At 38.5% G+C, this 17231-nt stretch overlaps 1 protein-coding gene across 3 annotated transcripts in view; it reads right to left on the bottom strand.

Annotated features, from left to right (window-relative positions):
* The window catches only part of MCC (MCC regulator of WNT signaling pathway), a 205308-nt gene that overhangs the window by 45245 nt on the left and 142832 nt on the right, over nt 1-17231 (bottom strand). For all 3 annotated transcript variants that reach the window (XM_050913512.1, XM_050913511.1, XM_050913514.1), the window contains 2 exons: nt 10860-10973; nt 3822-3964 (listed from right to left, as the gene is read on the bottom strand). In XM_050913512.1, the coding sequence (XP_050769469.1) occupies nt 3822-3964; nt 10860-10973 (257 nt within the window). The remainder of the gene's footprint in view (nt 1-3821; nt 3965-10859; nt 10974-17231) is intronic.

The following is a 17231-nucleotide window of genomic DNA, read 5'->3' as shown; positions in this document are numbered from 1 at the left end:
TGTATCCTTTATGTCCAAGTATTTACAATATAACTCTACAATTGGGAAGATGCATTTGATTGGCTTTGCTGTCTTCTAGGTTGTACACACTTGGAGAGGAAATGGGAGTAGGCATACACCTTGTCAAAGGACAGAGAACCTTTGCAATGCAAAAAATTTGTCTTTTACAAATTAAAACAGCAGAACTAGGGGTAACACCGCCACTGGCATCCATTTGACATGCTGACAGGAACGCCAAGCTAGCACCACTCAGTGAAAGCCATTCACTCTAAAAGCAGCTGACAAAACGTGCTCTGCACAATCATCATAGGATCTTCTGCCCAATAGTCTTGCAGAGTTTGATGAAAGCCCGTGACTTGAGTTTTACAATGAACTTAAGCAAAGCACTAGCCACCTCCTCCCACTCTCTCCCTAATAATGTAGACAAGAACAGTGAGACACTGTCACACAATTATAATTTTCGAAGAGAAAACAGAGCCAAAGTTTATGCCTCCAGACTGCTCAAATAAGAAAAAGCATCCTCATCCTAGTGGACCACTTCTTTAGTGTCTTTTTGGTCCCAACTTGCTACCTTCTTGAGCTGGTAGTGCGTAAATTGTGCACTGTCACACATGAAGAACTAGGCAAGCAAGAGGCTCGTCTACTCGCATAGTATGAGTATAGGCAACTCTCTTTTTAGCCTTAATATCAAATAAGTTACAGCTGTATTGCAACTTTTTTTTGGTGTGGTTGGGCTTCCAAACCAGCTGGGCTGTCCAGAGAAGCAGCAGGGAGATGAGGCAATTGCAGATGAATGTTGGCTTGCTCCCACAACCATGGTGACCTCATTTTCCTCAGGGAATGCTGGAAGAACATAGCACAAGAGCAGCACCTAAGTTCATGTGGCCACACACATGGAACTGCTCGTACCCTAGAAATGGTTAGCAAACCTAGAACAATCCTGGAAACTTCTAAAAATACTCCTGTAAGATTACTAAGATCAGCATATCAGATATACCTGGGAAGAGGCACAGGCAGTGACATGTGACTTAAGCTCTCTTCTAGAGCTGGTGTTACTAAACCACACGAGCAAAAGCTATTACACTTCAAGCTGCGTAAAACCCCTGACATTGCAAGGGCAAAAAAACCCCAAACAAAACAAACCACCAAAACCCAAAGAGATGAATTCTCAGAATGCTTATACAGCCTGCCAACACTCCTCAACCTGTTGCAATACCTTACTCAGATTTAAACACTCTTTCTGCTTACTTTCTGCCCTACTTCCTGAGGGCACTGCTCACATTCAAGTAAAGAGCTACAAATTTAAAGATAACACAGCTTAAGGAGGAGAGTCAAATACCTTTCATGAAACTCTGGTTTCTTCTAATTGTTCCCAGAATATTTTTGGGTTTTGGAAGGAACCATGAAAAATGTTATAAAGCAGCAGTACGTCAAGCTACATGTTAGTTTATTTTTACAACCTAAAACAGATACGTGAAAATACTGAACAATCTCTGTGTCAGCACTGGGGAAACATTTATCTGTTATGCAATTAATGTAAACTCAAGAAAACTGTTTCCAGAAAGACAGCCTAAATTTTGTGATAGCACAAGTAAAGCTCAGTATTACTTGCAGGTATCCAAGAGTCAAATCAAAACTAAAATCCCTCCTGTGTTCTGGTTTAGGGGAAAGTATAAATGCCAAGGCCCTAGCAGGGCCATGCTCCCAGAACCCTTTCTCTCAGGACTGTTTTGTTCCAACTCCCAGGCTCACAGTCCCCATAGCCAAGGGTGGAGTGCTGTGAGTCACACCTGTCCCAGCAAGGACAGCAATTACACTACCCTTGCTCTGTGGGATGGAACAGCTTCTCAAGAGTGACGCAAGTGGATCCCAGAGTGGATTTACAGAAAATCATAGCAGGAAGTATCAGTTTTCGTTCTTTCAGTTGTCTTTACAAATCCTATGGAATCCCTCCAATTCTACCTCTGCTTGCCATTTTTAGGAGGAATATTACTACTCTGTTCCCCAGACACCAAATTATTGGCCTGCCAAAGAAAACAAGCTATTCCAATCATTAAAGGAAATAAAAAATCCACTAATAATAAACATTTTTGTTCTTACTAATAAAATCAGAACAAATAAAAACAGAGGAGGCATCCTAGCCATCTGAGCAAAATGAGCTCTCATATGGTAAGACCAAACAGGTGGGGCATGACATTGGTGTGGCATCTGTTGCAGCAGTGTTGTTCTGATGCCTTCAAAAGCCTGCATCCTCCAAAGGGGCAGCAAAACTGCACTCTTCAAAAGAAGCAGTGTGCGCTTCCCATCAAGCTCGGTTCTTATGTCTCGCTTGCCTGCACATGCCACAGCTGACTTGTTTATGGACATGGTTAAACATTCACAGTATCCACCCGATTCCAGTATTTTGTAATTGAACACCACTTGGCATTTAGCTTGCCACAGGGACTTCAAACAAACCATTTTTATGCATTCTATGTAATATTTTTCTTAAATGTCATAGAGTTCTTCTGCCATTCAAGAAAAAAGTATCAATGCAGCTCTCATGCTTCTCAGATTTTGCTTTTCAACCAGTCTCTTCAATTGGTAGAGCGTGACCAGAGAGGAGGGCGGGATGGGCAGCCAGTATCATGCTGAAAAGAAAGGTGACTCGAAACAAGACAAATGGGAAGTTTGTCTGCAGAGGCATCAAGCATGAATGAACAAGGGAGTCACAGGGATTTTTTCAGAGAAGTACTACCAGTTTAGAAAATACTTACCTGAAAAATCTTGCCACGATCATTACTAGTTATGATCACCTCAGAGTTGGCAGTATTTATCTTCTTGAATAACATTAACATAATGTGATTCTATCACTGCTTTTATACTGGTATATATGCGTGATGATACTTTCTCTTATTTATGGTACACCAAACCTTTTTCTTTTTGCATATAGATATTTTCATGAAAGGCTAAGTGAGTAGTTGCAACCACAATGCCTTGTGCTAGGAGAAACGTTTATAAGGAAGAACAAACGAGGCAGTTATCAAAAAACTTGCAGCTAATATGCAAGGAGAACTGAAAATTTGCTACATGGGTAGAGCACCATGTCAACATTACCCATGAAAGTGTCAAATCTAATTTGATGTTCTCTAGAAAATCCACAGATTCTAGTAGTTTAGTTGCATCCTCACAAGCTAAACTTTAAGAAGCTCCTTCCTCATTCTAGTCCAACTTTCTCTAGGTTGAGAACAATGGGTAAAAGCAAGTGAGGAAAAATAAGTGTTTTCCTGTAGTCAAATTTAAAGTTTATTTTAACACAGTAACAAGTAATTACCTAGTGTAATACCCCAAGCTTTGCTGCTCCAAGGACAGGCAACAATGGGATTTGTGCCATTGTGTTTTGTCACAAATACCAGTACAAGTAGATGCAAAACCTACTGAAATCCATTTGAGCCATATTTCTCACCACGAGTGATTTGGCTTAGGTGATGTATAGGATGCCACAAAATAAAGTTAAAAGCAGAGGTGCAGGCTACATCTTCCTCTATCTGGTACCCTGGCATGTATGTTACACTACAGGAATATTTAGATGGCACAGTGCTGTTCTCTGCAGTGCTCGTTAGGCTTTCCAAAGTGTGATTTTGCCAGAGAGAATGTAGCACTTGTGAGCCTCGGGATGATACTCTGCAGAACACATACCTTAATTATGGGCAGCTACTCAGTACCAGTCATAACAAGCCTAACTACCTTAAAGTCATCATCAAATTCTATTTAGAGCGTAATTCACACCATGTTTTGCACCATTCTTGTATTGGCCCAGAATTTCCAGGAAGTTGCTGTACCTTATTGTTGTTCCCTGTAGTCGATCAATTTTCTTATTTAATTCAGCAATGATACTGTGCAGCTCTGTGATTCGTTCCTCGTAGCGTAGTGTTGTTCGCTCCTGCACGTCTTCGTGCTCTCTCATTAGGTGGGATTGTTCACACTAAAGCAGGGAAGCAAGGAACAGAAAGGGTCTTATGAATAACGGCACAGAGATCAGATACAAGGCAAAAGTGCACACCATTAATGATTTTCTTACTCATCAAACCAAAACTGCCTTAGCAAGAGAAAAGGACAGATGCAAAATATTGACAGGTACACAAAGGTATGTAATTACAAGATTTTAGGAACTGAAAGACTATGCAGTATACTTTTATTATTATTTTTTTCTAAAGGGCAGAAGTTGCCCTTCCTGCTTGAACAAAAAACACCTTTTGCAACTCAAAATAGCTATATCTCATCTTTGAATCCATGAGATTCATGATGCATCATGAATCTTCAAGGATCTTCCCAACATGGTCTGAATTAGAACAAGTTTTAAGGCAGAAACCACATTATTATAAAGAAAAGTAACCACACTTTGAGGTTATGACTTCTCTAGTATGAGTATTTGTTTTTATTAGCCTTTAAAGATAACCTATTTTTTGTTATTTTAATCCTTTACAATAAAATGCTTATTATTTGAACAATCAAAAGGCTACATGGCTGCTTGTTTTTATACGTATCATGAAATCCTCCTTTTTCTTTCCAATAGAATTTTAAATCCAGCTTCTCTGGCTTACTCTTCATGCTAGCAAACACTCTACTTCAGTTACAGCAAACAATTACAGTCTACTGCAACTACAATCCAACAGTGCATGCTGATTGAAGTTACGCTTGGTAGTGGCTGGAAAGAGCAAGACTTCTAACTTTTTGCTTCTCACCCCCTGCAGGAAACAGTCAAGCCTCCTTGCAACCAAAGAATGGTATGTACTATGCTGTCAATAAAAGAAAACTCACAAGCCAACTGACAGTGTAAAACCTACACTCATTAATTGAACACCTGCAATGTAAGATCCTAGTAGCATTTCTAAAGGCTACAATTTATGGTAACGTATGAGGTCCTCCAACATTGCTGCATCAAAACTTTTTTTTTCAAATCAAGTAAACACTCTATACAGAGGTAACTCTCTCAACCCTTTGTATCATAAATACGAAAATTATACCCAAACTAGCAGGTATGCCAGAATTTCCATAGTTTGCACTTGTATTTTTTGACTACTCACATTCACAGCTTGAGAACATCATCTACATAAAAGGCTGCTTGAAAACTACAATTTACGTTAAGCTTCAATAAGATTTTTCTTTTACATTTTAAATAAAATTTATTTCAATATTTTTAAGTTCCAGGAATATGTACATTGAAATGTAGCCCAAACGTCAGAGCACCCTTCCACAGACTACAACAAAATAGTTTCTTACTCCAGCTGGAGTTTCAAGCACTTTCACCTACACCAAGACAAACAGACGATATCTTCACACTGAAGAGGAGAGCAAAGGGTCACATTTTAGAAGACTGGTAATGTTCACCTGGCTTTTAAGACTTCATGTTGGCAACTGACATGGTTATACATGTATATTATAATGACTCTTTATTATAGGATCATTCCACAACTTATTTCTCACGTTTCCGTATCTTAACATCATATCTGGCTGAAGAACTACCACAACTTTCAAAATGCAGAAATAACACAGAGAAAATGTTTAACAAAAGCTTTAAGACGGATTTAAGTGCAATAAAGAGTTGCTTATTCTGCCTTTCTAAGCCTAAACTTCCTCTGACACACACTGATACCCACAAACACTACCTAAGCATTATCCAGATCAATCAATCATGCGCACTGGTTTTTTTTTCTTTTAAACCAAAAGGATGTTTCAGATGGAGCATGTAGCAATTATTTTCAGACAATAAATAATAACATCACAACAATTTTTGTCTTTCTAAGCTGTGCACTGAAAAGCAGAACTTCTTTATCTTGACTGAAGATATATAGACTCCTGCTAATGGACCTCAGCCACATTACCAGACTTGCTTTCTGGTAATGCCATTTCTCAGTCACCATTTTTCAGGATAACTATCATTTAGTGACAGACATACTTTGTGAACAACCAGCAGTCTGGCAATATAAGACAACAGCTTCACATTTGATTTTTTAAAAGGGCTCTTAGATTATCTTAGGCAAAAGTAACGGGAAAAGGCAGAAGGGAAACCTCTGTGAAAGACAGGACATGATGCTAAGAAGGACTGCTGTGCCTTGGAGGTGGGTACACAGTTACATCTTGCAAGTTCTGGTCAGCCATGACAAGTCTCAACTAAAAAAGGCAAAACCATCCAAACAATGGAAACATAGTTCAGTATGCAGCAATGGAAAATTCTTCTGGTTATACAGGATTGTTCCTTATTATGGCACATTCATCTCAAAGCTTATAAGGGAAAAGAAACAAATACATGTTTGGTACCCATTGCTAAAATTTTTTTCTGGGATACTGAACCTGTTCATTGTCCTCTTTAGTTTCTGTGTCCTTTGAGTCTCAGAACAATGATCCGCCACCAGTTCCTATTTCTTTTCAAGGTGTACACATTCAGCTCTTGCAATTTATTTGCATGGCACTCACACAAACTTTTTATGATAAATACCTTACAGCCTTTTCCTCATCCCTCTTCCAGCCTCATACTTAAGTTCTAATCAAAACCATTAGGAGCTCTAATTCTCTGAGAAAGCAAACACAGGGATAATCCAGTGAGAGGCTGCAAAAGATGAACAATTGTTGAAGTCAGGAGACAAGTTTCCAGCACAGTTCTCAGTGTAAGTGACCCCTGGCTGGTTCTTGGTACAGACTAAAATGGTTATTTCAATTCCAGTATAAATTAACAATGCCTGGAAACACCTTTGTCTGACCTCTTGATGCTGGGAAACAACCACAAGAGCAAGAAGAGTATGAGGGAGAAGGATGATAAGAGAAAATATTTTAACCCAAGAATATTGTCTCAACACACGATTCTACTGCCTATTAATGTACACAAATTCCTAGTGGAAGAAACACTACCAGTAAAAATCTTTATGTTAAATTTGCAGTGTTCAGTCAGACGACAAAAAAAGAACTACCAGCAGCAGTGCTCGGTAAGAGATCGTCCAGTGCCTCAGGCTCTGCAGAGACAAACACTGGCTGTGGCATTGTTCACCAAGAATACAAGTCATCACCTGAATAAGCCACAATGATAAACCTGTCTAACAGGCTCACAGGAGCTAAAAATCTTAGCTCAACTAATACAGTATTTTAATTTAAGAGGAGTGGCAGATTTTAAAGCAGCAATCCATTCATCTAATTTTAAGTATTAACACAAGTCCATTGTGCCAAATCCTCAATCACGAAAACATGCATGGTCAGAATTAATTGTCTGGTGGTATATTCTGTGTATACTTGATGTGGAAGAAGAATACAAGTACATAGGACTAATCCATGTGAGATAAGGACATCACACAACAGAATGAGTAATTTCAACGTTCATCTGAACACCATGCATTTCTATTTCAAGTTACATTGTTAGATGAGAAACTGAAGCCTTCCTGTGAAGTTCACATGTTCTTATATGCCCTACAGAGTGTTGGTTTTATTCTCACACTGAAATTCTGCTGTCCCTCTCTATATTCTGAATAATTGAGAGGATGGTAGAGAATTATTACTGCAGTAATGGGACTTATTGCTGTGTGATACAGGATCCAGAACGATGCAGCACAGTCTTTGTTACCCTGTGTCTAGAGCGATTATAAAATTCCAAAATTACAAGGACTAAGCACAAAGAATGAAAGAGCAGGACTACCTTGTGAAAGGAGATAAAACGATAAGAAAGATGTAGTAAGTGAATTGTCTATTCTTGCTGTATTTGCTGAAATGTTCAGCACGTTATTAAATACCATGTTCTATCATAAAACTGCAGAACTCAATGTCACAGGATGTAGGAAGTGCCAAGAATGTAGATGGATTAGAAGGAAGATTAGACAAATCCACGGAGGACAGGACCATAGAGGAGTATTAAATGTGATGCAGCCTCCTGCTCACAGATGTTGGCAGAAAGGTGGGTGAGTATGAAGGAGGACAACTCTCTATATGCATTTCTTATGCTTTCCCTTCAGACATCCACTATTTATCATTATCAAAGCCAGGATACTGTGCCAGACAGAGCTAGTAGAAAACACTACTTTTCTTCACCTAACCACAGAAAAATTTCTGGAAGAAGACATTAGTTGTGGTTGACCAGTACTTTACAGCAAGTTTCATTCAAGAGATCAGTCCATTGCCAAATTGTACACCAATACAAACATAGAGAAAAGGTGATCTGCTGTCTTACTGAAATAATAGAAGTGTGCAGGGAAATGCTATAGCAGGTCTCCACAGACTGCAGTTTTGGAAATGAGCATGATACAACAACCAGTAATCAATTACGTCCTTCTACAAAATTTTAAGCACAGGCTATCCAACTATCCTTCTTCACCATTTGTCATCTATTACTTGAATTGTGGTTCCCCAAATCACCTCCGCTCTGCAAATCACTAATCCTTTCTTCCAAAGTGTCTCACATGGCTCATGAAATGATGGGAAAGGTATTACCAAAAATGAGTTTTAAGAGCTATTTCTTCCAGAGAGCATTTACCACGCCAACTGAAATGAAACATGTGCTGCCTTTGTAAGTATAGTCCAGACACAGAATAGAGATTTAATACTGACCAGCTAGCATCTGCATAGGGTTATGCAGAACCTCAAACACCTCTTACTTAATTTATGCCTTCTGAACCTCTAATTTGCATTAGTAAGGAAGAAATGCGTTAGACAGAGGTTGTAGAGGAGAAAGTGATATGATATGATACATGATACGAATTTGGATGAATCTCTGTGGAGTGGGAGGAAAAGTTCAAAAAATCTTGTTAAGTGGAGCATCTTCTTGGAAGTGATGCAGTTAGAAAAAGAAGAAAAGGTAAAGTGGTTTCATCAGAGTCTGTCTCAGTACTTAAACACAGCCAACACACTGAATATATGAGTTGTGCTTGTATAATGGCTTATTCCTTAAGAAAGATTGTATTTTATTTAATACACACCCCAAAAAATTTCTATCCACTTGAGGGCTTTTTAAAAAAAATTTTGAAAAGAGCTAAAACATTAAAACTTTATAGAAATTGTTCATTAAAAAGTAATTTTTTTATCTGAAAGCTAGCTAGCATGGTAGCTTTCAGATACTCTGATTTTGTGTTATTCACAGTTCAGGTAGCAGTCATCACTATGCTTGTGTTCACAAACACACAGTCCAAGCTCATGTAAAAACCATCAGCGTTACAAATCGACCACTACATACATGTGCATAATTGGTAACCCATCAAAGAAAACACCAAACAATCTTGTGCTAACAGAACACATTAATTGCGATTAAGGACTGATCCTTAATCCCAGTCACCATCAATGGGGATTCATTACTGTATGGGAGCACCTACAAGGCACTCTTCATTGGCTGAGAGATGATATATGTATTTTTAAACAAAGATCTGGAACTAAAACACTACCAAAAACCTGTGGTTAGCACAAGACCCCGCAGAGTTATAAATAACAACAGTCAGCATAGTCATGCAGAATGATGTGGATCATTTGGATACAGTGGATCCATCCCACTGTTCAATGATTGTCAAATGCAGCCTTATATCAAACTGTATGTCAGAAAGAGGACTCTATCTCAGAGTGCAGTAGAAATTAGAAAAGGCTCTCAGGGTTATAGCTGATAAACAACGTTAACTCCCAGTGTGGCTCTGGCTCACATACCGAGGGGAATAAAAACATAGAAGTGTTTTTTATTTCTGGACATTGCATTGATGGTCTGCAATAAGAGTATCACTTACAAGCCCAAAAACCTTAAAGGTAGCTGAAAAAACATCAAGGAATGCAGATAAGGGCCAAAATACGGTTGGAGGACTGAAGTAAGAGCCTTAACATCTAGACTGCTTAAACATCTCTACATTTGGCTTGAGTTTAAAGAACACACAGATACAAGCCCCTACGAAAATGCACTGAATACTGAAGACTCTAAATTCACAAAATCACAGAATGGCTGAGGTTGACAGGGACCTCTGGAGGTCATTCATCCAGCCCCTTACCCAACTCAAGGAGGGTCACCTAGAGCAGGTTGCCCCAGACCAGGTCTAAGTGGCTTGAGTACTTCCAAGGTTGGAGATTCCACAACCTCTCTGGGCAACAAATAAGATGCTATACTTTACAGGACAAAATGCTTTGACTGTCTCTATGCAAGTATAAATAGGTATATATTTTGAATTACTTTTGAAATGTAAAGTACTTACAAAAAGTATCTGCCAGAATGACAGTATCTGAAAGAAAAGGTTTTGTTTATAGAAGAGAGAAATATAAAGAACAATAGTTCAGTTTTCCCTATTTGCCTTTCCCTCTCTACATTTATCTTGATCTGAAAAGATTTTTTTTTTTTTAAGAGCTGTGAAAGCATTAGAGTTCAGACCTTATTCTTATTTAATCCCTTGGCTTTCCACTGACTGTGTTTTCTACAACAGATACATACAAACTGGCTTACTAGAAGCTAGACTGACATCACAATCATTTCTCACTTACCACCAAAGCACTGCCAATTGGCAATAGCTTTTGATCAGTGTTAATTTGTGCTGTGTTTGAATCTGACCCAGGAGTGGAAGGCTCTGCAATCAGTTACCTAATCCACTGAGAGTATGCTGCAATTTTTATATTCTAAAATATTTCAAAGCAGTCGCTGTTTATATTGGCTTCAGAACAAAACTAATCTAACTCTTTCTTGGTATTTTTTAGAGGAATGTCATCAGCACATAAAACTTAAAACCCACGGCAACTATGTTTCTTGCAGTCTTAAAATTCTTTCCACTTGTGACATTGTTCAGATATTTTATCCTCTCCCCACATACCATATTCCTCTCTGAAGAACAAGGACAACACACAACCAAGGATCATCTTCAGAATCTTGAATTATTGCTCACCTGTGCTTTTGCCAATTTCTTTTCCAACAGGTCACGCTCCCTTTCTGTTTGTTGGAGACGTTTATTAAGCTCCACTATGTCTCCCTTTAATGAAGCCAGGGCTGCTAAATGAAGCTAGAAGACAAAAGGAAAGAAACAAATTAACCAATTAACAAGCCATGTAGCAGTAGCATTTGAAAGATGATACAGTATTATACAGCAGCTACAATATCTGTGGATTTCTGCAGTAGTTAATAGGAACTTCAGTATAACAAAAGTCTAAAAGAAATCCACATGCAACTAAATACTTTTTAGATGGAATTCTCCTCTCCAGACAGTACACACATTCCTTCGTCAGAAAACACATTATAAGGACAGATACAACGAAGTATAATTCAGCTGGAAATGTGTAGATTAGTTCTAATGTTAGTTTAATACGAAGTAGCTTGAGTCTCGTGTTATAAAACCTTACATTAAATGTTGACTCAGAATTGTATTATAGAAGAAGGTGTATCATGTTTTGATGCCTTCAGACATACAGAGGTTATCAGTTTGGTGAAGGCAATAACTCCATGCATAGGATTTGGTTTTATTTTGCAACTGAAGCTTACTTCACTTTGAGCTACTGCTCTGTAGTTGTTCTCCTCAGTCCCATGTCAGTAAGTTTCAATGATTCTAATCTACTGAAGCCACCCATGAAGAACCTGAACTGTTTTTCTTTCTGCAGTAGATCTTTTTGATGAAAGACACATTCTACATTTAACTGACAGCATGTGGAAGTATATAGCAGACCAGGATAACTAACATCATCTAAATTACGTCAGCTACATAACTTAGAAATCAAGAACAATTCTTAAAAGAATCCTATACTTGTAACTCATTCACACTCCCTTCCTGTCCTTAAATATTCCATTCATCATTACACCAAAGGCATCAGCTAGAATTCAACACTCAGTATTGACAACTACAACCAAAAAGTCTAGGAAGAAAACTAGCCACTAATACTGAAGTCTGTCTTTGTAACAGTAAAGAAACAACTCCAAGTTATACTCGGTGAGAAAACAGAAGTGACCTTTCACACCAGACCAAGTAACACAGCGAACACCACTCCACTGCCAAGATTCAGACTGAAACACAAACGATTTCTAGTCCTCCAGCCAGTTTCAGTCCTTCACTCTGACTTTTTACTGGGCAGGTCACTTTTAAGTTATTTTTCTTGTTCCACTTCCACTCAATCTGCTAATGAGTCCTATTTTGATATAAGTTTTACCTTTACAATACTGGAAGCCAGCAAAACCATAGGTGTTTTCACATACTGACATGTGAAAGTAGCTGTATGACAGCATAGATCATTCGGCAACAGCTCCTTCACATACGGTATTCCCATCATTATAAAAAAGGCCACCTCTGGCTTCAAGACAGAAAACGTAATTTTATAAAGATTTTTAGATGTGAATTGTGCAGTTTTAAGTGCAGTGTAACTAGTTAAGCTAGAAGCTCTGGACATCCTCATTTGTGAGTTCAGCTGAAAGCATTTTTATTATGTCAGCTACAAAAATGTCTTACACACGTGCAGTTATTCATTTCAGTATAAATATACATATACGCAATTTTATGTTGCAGTAGGTTTAAGATTCTCGAGGCAGCCTAATTTTTCAAGTGAAAAAACAGTAATTCAGGCCTGCTACGGGCATATGCTACATAGCTTCTTCCAAGTATGTACGCTGAAATCTCTTAATAAACCCAGAAGAACCCTGAATACCTTTAAGTATTTCTGGCCTTCAGCAGAAGGCCTTCCTTCCTACCTCAGGAAACTATGCACTGGTCTTACAGTGTGGAGAAACAAGAACCAGCCTAATTGTACCAATCTGTTCATAACTGACTTCCAGTTTTCAGGAAAGCTGGTGAATTTACAAGCCACTGTTTCACCTTATTCCCTTAACAGAGGGGAAGTGTTGTAATGAAGCTCACCAGTTTGTTCAGCAGATCTTGCATCCTTTACCACAGTTTTCAAATAATACAGGAAAAAATGGCTACAATTCTCTAAATTGAATAAAACAATGCTATGTAGTCAAGTAAGTATCATTCCCTTTTGTACACTATAATTAAATGATCACCAGCTGTGGTTTTAATTAAATACCAGACCAATAATGTCCATACACATGGCGCTGTAATATAAAAGGACACCGTTAATTTAAGAATCTCAATAAAAAACAACTTGTTCTCTAAACAGTGGAACTAACGAGGTGGACTTCCTATGGATTTGTCTTTGTCCTCCTCCCACACTGCAGTCAGCTCAGCTCTTCTTCACGTACCCTAGCACACCCCAAACTGGGTAAGAAACAGCATGAATTGTGTCTAGTTTTATAGCAATGCTGCTGCCTGTCCTCCTGGTAGCTCCTGCCAAACAAGGGTATCCAATATGTGAGTTACATCAGCCTCCCCGTTCAATATAGGGTCTCTCTTCTCCAAGTAACCAAAGGATTTCTTTATGAATTACAAGGAAAGTTTGTTGCATCTGTTACTACCCAAAATTATTCTTTCATAAATTGGATAAGTCCAGTTTCCAAGTAGTAATAAAACAATAATAAAAAAAAGAAGTTACTGAAAGGACAGACTAGACAGCAGGAAGTTATCATACACAGAGGACAGCTGCTTGGGATACTCTTTGGTTTCATGTATGTACCCAGTGCACACAACAGTAAGTCATATGCAATAAGGTTAACACAGCTAGTGTAGCTGTGTATTCTTGGCAGAGCCAAGCTCTCCTCCCCAATTTCTTAAAAAAGGTGTTACAAAGTAGTGCTGCATCTTCCCTTAAGGTGTGAGCATTCCCACACACCATGCTTCCCAGTGTGTTTGTACAGCACACAGCAGGGTGGGAACTGGAACACAGTTCTTTGGATTTGCTGTAACACAAACAAGGAAACATCTGAGCAAAGAGCTCCAGTCAACAAAAAAGCAACTCTAGGGAAAAGCAGCTCACATTTAGAATTCAAATTTAATAATGCAAGCTATTAAAGTTGGAAAGATTCTGTTTAAAAATCTCAACCAGAAGGCAATAGGTCAGTCACGACTGTAACTCTGCAGCATTATATGATTATGGGATACGACAACTGAGAGAGGAGAATGGAGGTAGCCATATGGCATACTGCTTTTTTTCTCCCCTCAGCAAACAGTGATAGACAAGGCAGAGTTACTATCACTAACATTCATAACAGACATTTATAGTTCAAGGTGGGCTGCGTCTTATTGACACAAGATTATGAAACAGATCAAAAACTCAGCAGTCTGTAAAAATTAACAGACACCACAAAGATTTCTGTACACCATATTGGTCTGAACCTTTAAGGAACAGCTCCCACAGAGAACTACTTCATACAGAGAAAACAGTTCATTGACAAAGCCTGTATTGTTCACAAACTTTATACTGATCCAATACAGCTACTACTGAATTCCACCAGGATAAAACCCAGTGTGTGATGCTGATGCGCCCAAACTGTCCAACAGGACAGGCAAGGTCAACACACGCAAGAGCAGTGACTGAAAAGAGATCAGACAAGCCAATCAACTCGCTTCTCTACCATCATGCAAGGAAATAAGAATTCTTTCAGAAAAGAAATTAGATGCATAGTACTAATAAAAAAATGTATCACCTATCTTAATTTAGAAGCTACAATTTCTATGAAATTTTCTGCAAGGACAACAGCAGGTTGTTTACAGAAACATATATACACCACATTTTATACCCAATACTATCCTGCCAGGTTTTCACAAATTAAATATATAATAACAATTATTATTTATTATTATATATTATCATTAATATAAAATAACAAACTGTGCAGAGCAAGCTATCTTTAAAATGCAAACCAATGTACAGCTAAGTTTTGAAAGACACAGTAATTTAAAAAAAAAGCACAAGCTTAGGAAAAGCAACCTCCTGACCTCTCTTCCAGCCTCCTTTATGATTGCAGTCTCTTCCCCATTATACCTCTTTTTACAAACATCTCGTACAATACTGTAGACATGATTTAGTGATGTATATTTTGCACAGTGCTTTAAACACTGCTTTTGGTGCTGGGCTTTGTGAAATATTCTATGTGCGTACAATTAAAAACAATATTTGCTGGCAGTCATGTTTCTCAAGAATTTTGTTGGGAAAAGAACACAGAAGCGGATGGGAAAGTAATATGGACTGAATGCCAAGGAAGCAGGGCACTACTGACATGTCTGTAGCACATATAGCTGGAAGTGTTCTGAGGCCATGAACAAAACAAGACGAAGATGTAAAGACAATAAAGGAGGCTGCTGAAAAAGTGATAGGTTAAGGTTAAAGCACTGCAAAGCAGTACAATTACTCTTACTTTCAGCATTTTTCCATGCCATTGTGAACTGTGATCCTCATCCCTAAGTTTGATCCACATTTTTCTTTCCCTCAGCCTGGAACCAGACTAATTAAACCATATTGCTAAAACCAGCTGTACTCACTGCATATGTTTCCTATTTTCAACAGAGAAATCACGAAAAGGACCTAAGCACATCCTTCTCTGTGAAATTAAAGAACTAATTTTATCTTTTTCCTCTTGTTTCCTGCCTTCCTTGGCTACAGTTCTGCTGCACATCAGCTTGGGAATAGACGTTCAGAAATGTAACCTCTGACGTAAAAAGGGGGCCATAAAAGCATCAAGATCATGGTAAGGAGATACCAACCCATGCACCAATACAAAGCAGACAAACACCAAAAGACCAATTTATTTGTTCTATGTGTGTCCTCTGTGACTGACCGGTAAACCCCTACCATATAAGAAGGTACAGAGGAGATGGGCCAGGGCGATGTGCCTGTAAATCTCAGGGAATAATGCAGGCTGGGACTGACCACAGGTGTTGCAAAGAAGCTGACTTGATCTCAACACCAAGGGGACCTGAGGGTGGTCTTTGTTTTAGATAAACAGCTATCAACAGCTGAGTGGATCAGCTGGTGGTGTAAAGGTTTCTCCCTATGTTCATCAAAAAACTTGGTGGCCTGAGTTAGCCAGGCCACCAAGGGGGAGGTGTATATGTGGCTCAGCACAACATAGTGCATAAAAACCAGAACACTAGCAAAAGAATTTCAAAGAGAGAAATGGACTTGAGCTGGCTTCAACCTATGGATGCCTTCCTAGCAAGACTGGGGGTGCCCACCATTGTGATAGTGAGCATATTATAGAGACCAGTAATGGGAACCACATGGGTATCATGATTGAACTGTGTATTACAATTGCTATATTCTGCTAGGTGTGACTTACATTTGTATCCTGTTTTCAGTATGTTTTGTAACACTGCTAAATCAGAAATCCCATGTAACATCAACTATCTTCAAATAAGTAAATCTGATGTTAGACTTGACACCCACCACGCGTGGAATATCTAAAAGAACCTGGTCAGAGAGTACTGGGCTCCGACATCCTATCCTCTCTTTTGTTTCCCATTTGCATTTTGCATAGTTTAGTGCAAACAGCCCACAACACGGACATTTTCTGTATATTGCTACTACTTACTTTAATGCCAGGCAGTATACACAAAAGCACCTCATTAACTATTCAGAATGCTGCCTCATCTCTGAAAACCTCCCCAGTTTTTCTGTTATCAAATGACACTGGACACTACACTGGATTTGAAAACCCAAGCTGCTTCGTAAGATGAGAGATGGGAGGTGTAGAGGATAGCATGGAAAATACAGTCAGAATCCCAGCTAAAACTGCAGAAAGGGCAAAACAACAACAAATGCCTATACATTGTATTTTCTGACACTCTTCTTCAAGGGAAAGAGGGAAATATGACTAAAACCTGTAGTTGCCGTCAAGGAAATAAAAAGGTTGGTAATGTAAGTTCATAATGAAAAACACATTTTAAGACACAAGAACAACAAAACCTTGCCTGGATTTTGACTTCAGGAATCTTAGGGCTGTGATTGTGCTGAGCATTGCTAACTTTCATTAATGGCAGTAGAGAGCATTACCAGGGTTACCCCAGGAAAAGCTTAGACACTGACACTTAGATGAGGCTGGCACTCATCTGCTGAGGTGAATAAGAACCTGTCATGCTAACACATGGCAGATATACTTAAGACATGTAATAAAGGTACAAAAGGAAAAACTTACACAGAACAAAAAATATGAAAGAAATTACAGCACAGGTTCATATAAGCAGGAAACACCTTAAAAAAAAAATTCAAAACAAAGGAAAAGCTAGGCAAAGCTTAAAAAACTTTCTAAGAGAGAAGTTAAAGATATGAAACTTGTGTTACAGACATAAAAACTCAAAGGCATCAAGTTTACATTTTATCACGAGCACAGATCAGCACTATTTGCAAATAATACACTTAAAGCGATCATTATATAAACGTGTAGC

The sequence above is a fragment of the Gymnogyps californianus genome, chromosome Z (genome assembly GCF_018139145.2).
Source record: "Gymnogyps californianus isolate 813 chromosome Z, ASM1813914v2, whole genome shotgun sequence".
NCBI lineage: Eukaryota > Metazoa > Chordata > Aves > Accipitriformes > Cathartidae > Gymnogyps > Gymnogyps californianus.
Note: the sequence above shows the minus strand (reverse complement) of the source record. Positions and strands in the feature narration are given on the sequence as shown.